This window comes from Carassius carassius, chromosome 50 (assembly GCF_963082965.1).
Source record: "Carassius carassius chromosome 50, fCarCar2.1, whole genome shotgun sequence".
Lineage (NCBI taxonomy): Eukaryota > Metazoa > Chordata > Actinopteri > Cypriniformes > Cyprinidae > Carassius > Carassius carassius.
In genome coordinates this window covers 8,119,913-8,127,178 of record NC_081804.1, presented here as the reverse complement: position 1 = coordinate 8,127,178, position 7,266 = coordinate 8,119,913, and the positions used below count along the sequence as shown (strand labels likewise).

The 7,266-nt window shown below is 40.3% G+C and overlaps 1 protein-coding gene across 1 annotated transcript; it reads left to right on the top strand.

The window, feature by feature from the left end:
• On the top strand, positions 1-3,313 carry LOC132133707 (hornerin-like; the record flags this gene model as incomplete). The annotated part of the gene is made up of 4 exons (XM_059546628.1): positions 1-160; positions 1,585-1,719; positions 2,271-2,972; positions 3,009-3,313. Coding segments are annotated over exons 1-4 (1,257 nt in total), but the record flags the coding sequence as incomplete, so codon positions are not given.
• Positions 3,314-7,266: the final 3,953 nt, after the last annotated feature.

The following is a 7,266-nucleotide window of genomic DNA, read 5'->3' as shown; positions in this document are numbered from 1 at the left end:
TGTTGTCCACACCTCAATTCAGTGCATTTTCTAGTAGGGATCATTATGAGATCGCAGGTTGGGATGATGGCAGCTCGATTGTACTGCTCGTTGATTGCTGTTTTATGTTGTCTTTCTGGATACTTGAGCATAACAGATGTTACTGAAGGACAAACTGCAGGTGAGAATCCGTTAACTTGTTAAAGAAATGCAAAAAATAAGGGAATAAGGTCTTTTAAAACTAACAGTTTAGGGATGAGTATTAGGTTTTGAAACCCTTTTGATTTGACGCAGTTCAATGTAAGTTTTGTATTAATGTTGAAGACTCCTTGCGTAGTCCCTGATTTGACAAGTTTCACTCCTGGCTTCCCCCAATGATGCTCTAGTACAGGGATCCTCAAATCTGGACCTAGAGATCTACTTTCCTACGGAGTTTAGACCTAACCCTAATCAAACCCGCATGAGCATGCTAATCAATGTGTTTATGATAATTAGAAAATCACAGGCAGGTGACTTTGATCAGGGTTGGAGCTAAACTCTGCAGCACACTGTACCTCCAGGACAAGATTTTTGTGTCCAGTGGCTGGTTATGGTCTAGTGATTCTAATTGTCATGCTGACCCAACGAGGTCGTTTTCCTGATCGAGACTGCTCTGGAGGACATGCATGATGTTGCTTTTGACTGCGAGCCCGTGTGTGCAGCCTGTTTCCAGCGAGTTTAATGATGGATGCTAAGGTCCACAAAATAAACACCTGTGACGCATTGAATTCAATGTAAGCTTTAAGCAGAGACTATTAAAACTGAAGTATTCAGATTTAAAAACAAACATGAGCCAAAACTTGAGTACAAGTTCTTCATCACAAAATTAAGACAGTGCCAGAATTGTCTTAAATCCCAAACAGTAAGACTTTAATGAATTTATTGGGTTATTTCAAATGTGTTCATTACTACAACACTAGCTACGCAAGTTAACCCTTAATCGGGATGTGCATGAGTTATCTGAAGAGCTCACGGTTACCGTTAATGTAAACCATGATTTGTAACGGTTCGCCTATGTGTGATGCTCCGTTTTGCTGACTTCAAAACTCCGTAGCAACTATAAAAGAGTCAGATAGGAGCTTTAATGCTTAAGTTTATAAATGCAAAAGTCTTTGGCCGTATTCAGCGCATGAATGGACCGGATTAGTAGCGGTTCAAGAACGCTGCATTAAAATGCAAGCTGAGTACTAGTCAAACCCCGACAAATTGTGCTTATGATTTATAGGGGTAATCAGCAGGAAGTGCAAAAAGATGTTTATCAGTGCTTCACATGTTCACTCATAATTCAAGAATTCAGGTGTTCAGAACATGAGAACTCCATTGCGCTTAAGAATCTTCTTGGAATTTATCATAAGTTATGTTTAAGATTTGTGAATCTGACCCCTGCTTTGGTTTGCCACATCACGAAGAGCACAATCCGATGCTCTTATTTTCTCAGACACTTGCTAGATAAGGCTTCCCAAAACCTTGCTGATTGTAGAACTTAAAACCTGGAAAAAACTTCTTGATGTCACCAAGTGAATGGAAGTGCCCTCAGTGATGCTCTTTGACATGTATGTATAACAGCAAAGCCAGGAGAGTGTCCCCCTCAAACATCTGGAAGCTTGTTTAATGGGTCCTGTAACGGTGACTCTGACTGTCCCAACGATGAGAAGTGCTGCGGCAATGGAAGTGGAAATTACTGTACAGCTCCTTATACAGGTATTGGTCATTGTTTTGGGATTTTGCCTTTATCAAAAGTAGGTTTGAATTAAATATTGGATTAGTTATTTCTGGTAGCCAATGCAGATTTAAAAAAATCCCCTATTTTAATAGCTCTGCCCACAGGTGCATAGCTATTTGTTCTCTCCAGCCCTGGAAAGCTGATCCAATATTTACAAAGGCCATACTTGCCTTATCTTAAGCATTCTTTTGTTCCGCAGATGTCTTCCTCTGGCTTATTCATTTTTAATCCATCGGTCACTCGTCTAATGTCAGTTGTATGCACTGAGTGATCTCTCCTCCCCATTCATAAGTAGACATGCCCCTTACTGCTGATTGGCTACAAGTTTTTGCCACTCTGCCCAACTTTGCTTTCTAAAGCATTTTTGAAAATGCATACCCCACCTTTAAATCCCTTTGGATGGCTTTACAAAAAGAGTAATTAGAATTTACGCTGTAGGTAAAATTTGTTGTTCATGTTTGTTGCTGTATTTTGATGTGGCATACAGTCTATATACACAGACTAATGGTTGCTATCTGTGTCCATGCAGTGAAGCCGGGTCAGTGTCCCAAACCGAAGCGTGTTCCAGAATGTGCTGACCTCTGTTTCCATGATGGCCAGTGTCCTGCCACACAGAAGTGTTGCCCAACCACCTGTGGCCATGCATGTAGTGAACAAAGTGATCAGGAAAGTGATCAGGAAAGTGGTCCGGAAACTGGTCAGGGAAGTGGTCAGGGTAGCGGTTATGGTCAGGGAAGCGGATATGGTCAAGGTCAGGGTAGCGGTTACGGTCAGGGAAGTGGTTATGGTCAAGGTCAGGGAAGTGGTCAGGGTAGCGGTTATGGTCAGGGTAGCGGTTATGGTCAGGGTAGCGGTTATGGTCAGGGAAGCGGTTACGGTCAGGGAAGCGGTCAGGGTAGCGGTCAGGGTCAGGGAAGCGGTTTTGGTCAAGGTCAGGGAAGCGGTTACGGTCAGGGAAGCGGTTACGGTCAGGGAAGCGGTTTTGGTCAAGGTCAGGGAAGCGGTTACGGTCAGGGAAGCGGTTTTGGTCAAGGTCAGGGAAGCGGTTACGGTCAGGGAAGCGGTTTTGGTCAAGGTCAGGGAAGCGGTTACGGTCAGGGAAGCGGTTACGGTCAGGGAAGCGGTTTTGGTCACGGTCAGGGAAGCGGTTTTGGTCACGGTCAGGGAAGCGGTTACGGTCAGGGAAGCGGTTTTGGTCAAGGTCAGGGAAGCGGTTACGGTCAGGGAAGCGGTTTTGGTCAAGGTCAGGGAAGCGGTTTTGGTCAAGGTCAGGGAAGCGGTTTTGGTCAGGGAAGCGGTCAGGGTAGCGGTCAGGGACAAGGTAGTGGTCAGGGACAGGGTAGCGGTCAGGGACAGGGAAGTGGTCAGGGTAGCGGTCAGGGACAGGGTAGCGGTCAAGGTCAGGGACATGGTAGCGGTCAGGGAAGTGGTCAGGGTAGCGGTCAGGGTAGCGGTCAAGGTCAGGGACAGGGACGTGGTCAGGGTAGCGGTCAGGGACAGGGTAGCGGTCAAGGTCAGGGACAGGGTAGCGGTCAGGGAAGTGGTCAGGGAAGCGGTCAGGGACAGGGTAGCGGTCAAGGTCAGGGACAGGGTAGCGGTCAGGGACAGGGTAGTGGTCAGGGTAGCGGTCAAGGTCAGGGACGGGGTAGCGGTCAAGGTCAGGGACAGGGTAGCGGTCAGGGAAGTGGTCAGGGTAGCGGTCAGGGACAGGGTAGTGGTCAGGGACAGGGTAGCGTTCAAGGTCAGGGACAGGGAAGCGGTCAGGGATGTGATCGGGGACGGGGTCCATGAAATGGTCATGGGCATTTTGCATAATACTTGCAGGAGATCTCTTCAATTCAGTACTTTATTCATATGGCATGTTTTCCCTGTTTGCTTAAACTGTTTAGAAGGCTTTCTGGTCTGTCTCCCCAGCAGCCTCAAATTAAAATTATCTGAAGAGTTGGTGTCTGGTGCCTTTTTTTTTTTTTTTTTTAATCCGTTTCTTTTAAGGGTGCACTCACACTTGTAATGTTTGGTTACGCTGGTACGCACACCAAAAGCAAAAGTGGATAGAGATCACTAAAAAGATGGGTCTCCGTCCACTTCCAAACAAACTCTGGTGCAGTTTGAATGCAACAGACCATACCAAAAGAGTAATGACCAAGTGTGACCAATTTGACATGGTGTAACCAAAATGAGTAGAGCTGTGTGTTGCCGAGAATCTGGCAATACAATAGTGATGGGAAGTTCGGATCATTTTACTGACTCAGACTTTTGTGTCTTTTTCAGCAAAACGAAGAAATCTAGTTTCGTTCATTTTAGCTAAATGTAATATGTTACGTGTTACTTCCCCAACATGTCTAGTTGATCACACTACAAACAATACAAAACTAAGATGCTATAAGATACAGAAGAGACCAATTTGAGTTTTTTTTTTTTACCTGGGTCTTCAGTCTGTGATTAGCTCACCTCTTGTCTGAAAAGTCTTCGGGTTCAAGTCATTTCTTAATCATGTGACAGCCCCATACGCTATTTCTGTCACTGTGTTTTTGTTACGGTTTCTTCAGGATCTGTGGTACTTTATAAATAAAGCCCTGTTATAAATAAAATATTGAATTAGTGTTTATTTACTGATAGACAGTCAAAAAGACAAGGCTATATAATAATCCAAGCCTACAATACAAAGTACAGACTAGTTTGTTCATTTTTAATCTAATTTTGAGTTTGCTGGTATAATTGCTTTTCCTAGGTAAACTTGACATTTTGGTCTAATATGTACAAGAAGATTGCTCAAAAAGGACATAATGACAAAAGCAAATAACATGTTGAATCCTAAACAAGTAACACTACAGTTCTGAAGTCTAATCTGAAGGGTGAACTCAAATCATACAAGGTCGTTGAAGATTAGAATCCACTGTAAAAAAAAAAAACTTTATCAAAGTGATTTCGCCATCATATGAACAATTTAAAGCATAACCAGTAATTATAAAGTACGATGCACCTATTTGTAAGGGAAGTTGTAAATTAACTAATTACTCTAGCCAATGTTGTCCCGTCATGTGACAAAAGAACGAACAACCCGAAAGATGAACTAATCGATTCTCTTTCCGGCTCAATACAGCATTGGTTTAACGTATGGGTATGTCACGTGATTAAGGAATGAGTCAAAGACCCGATAGACCCGAACTATGAACTAATCAATTCTCTTTCCGGCTCAAGACCGGATTGACTGACACAGGTGAATTACTACTAGCAGAACAGAACCTATAAAATATTGCGCATGCGCTAGTGATTCGCGAGTCGGGTTTTTTTTCCAACCCGTGGGTCCCGCTTTTATGAAATTATTTGGCCCGCCCCAGCCCACCCCGCAAATTAAGTAAAATTTCTTGACCCGCCCCGTGCATCGGGGACATCATGGAAGTTACGTTGCTACTTATACCTTCGTATCGTAACCTTATCAATATAGGCTATAGGTAATTGGACTATGATGGTACGTTCGTGAACAAATCTTTTAGGTGAACGAATCGTTCTCGTTTAGGCTACGTAATCCACTGACCATAGACAGTAAAAGACTAATTTCTCGTTCACTGAAGTTCCTCCCACAGCAGCGCGCGAGCGCGGCGCTTTTAGCAGCACATGCGCAGCTCGTGAACAGCTCTGTGAACTGTTTCATCCTGTCAAATATGGAAGCATATGGGTAGCAATATTCAATTTGGGATGTACACTAAGTAGACATCGAAAACGCCATGCACGTACTGCGGCGGCGGTGGTATAAAGTGCATTTGCAGCTTTTGACCGCTGAGTGGCGCTTTAACCACAAGTTATCAAACAAGCGCATCAAAGCACATTTTCGCAAATAGACTTCAGTTTTGCCTTGCTTATGTGTTACATTTGACTGCTTCAGTCACGGAAAATGACAGAAAAACACTATAGTTTAAATATTTAATATATTTAATATTTAATATTCAAATATGAAAGTTTGGTATTTATGAAGTTATGTGCATTTCTTAGAACGAATTCAAGCAGGATAAATGTCAAGCCTGTGCCTGAGTCTGTGCTTATATTTTCTAAGCTACATGGTATAAAACCATATTTTAGATTTGACACATTTAAAAGGTGTGCTGTATTATTTATATTATATTATTTATCCATTATATTATTCAAAAGAAATTGTGGTTTACTTTGCATCTGAGCATTAAAAGTGGTAGCGTATTTTAGGGGGGTAGGCTACATGGATTAATATGCAAAATGTCAATATTTTAATATATTATGCCTATATTTTAATTTATATTTTAAATATAAATATATTTTTTCCTTTAATAAAACAACATGCATTTTTGTTATTCGTTACCTGTCCTTTATTTTGACATAACTTATTGGGGAAAAGACATTTGTCTGTAAACTGATTAAGAAATTGTTGCATGTTTAAATGTGAAGCACTGTATAATTTCGTTCCCATTATTTAGGCCTAATTTGCCTAAAACAAGAAACGAATAAAATTAAACCTGCACGATTAAATCTTTGAAACTCTAAAGAATTAATAAAACGTCCTCACGATTAAACTCAAGTTCTCTCATTATAATCAACAACATTCACACGATGTAAAAAAAAGCTTTAGTAATTGACAACTAAAGTGATTTTAAAGGGAACCTTCTTTACTTGCTTTTAAAGTAGGGTAACATCATATGGCCTAAAAAAAATCCCAGGTTTTTTTTTTATTTTAGAAAAAGAAAATCTGACTTATGATTTAAACCGGTTTTTAAATCAATATTCAAATGACGAAGAAATTTTACAAAACAAGTTTTAATATAGTTCTTTATCATTCATTTAGCAGTCAAATTTATAACTGCAACAAGATGATTTAAAAAAAAACAGTACTGTTATACCTAAATGCTGGAAAGACCTTTATTTTTTAAATTTATTTAATTTATTTTTTTAATACTAGCCCATCATGCATCTAACCATCCACTCAGCTTTAAGAGCTGTTCATATTAAAACTGCCAGCTCCGCTGTGAGTCAGTGTCATGGATGGAGGACCTGTTAATATTTTTTCTAGTGTATATTTCCATCTCATTATGCCGCTGGTTTAGTTTTTTTGTAAATAGAGCAGTCACTGTCTGTGTCTATGGCAAGCCGAATTGACTTTTATTCATTCGCAGGATATGTATTCTTGATATCAACAATTCAATTTTCACTAGTTAAAATGTTAATTCTTGATATCAACAATTCAATTTCCACTAGTAACAATTATAATTTTTGATATCAACAATTACATTTCCACTAGTAACGATGTTAATTCTTGATATCAGGAATTATATTTCAACTAGTAACAATGTTAATTCTTGATATCAGGAATTATATTTCAACTAGTAACAATGTTAATTCTTGATATCAATTATTTTTAACCTGGGAATGCCAATAGGCAAGCCAAATTAACTTTTATTAATTCGCAGGATATGTATTCTTGATATCAACAATTCAATTTTCACTAGTCAAAATGTTCATTCTTGATATCAGGAATTAGATTTCTACTAGTAACAACT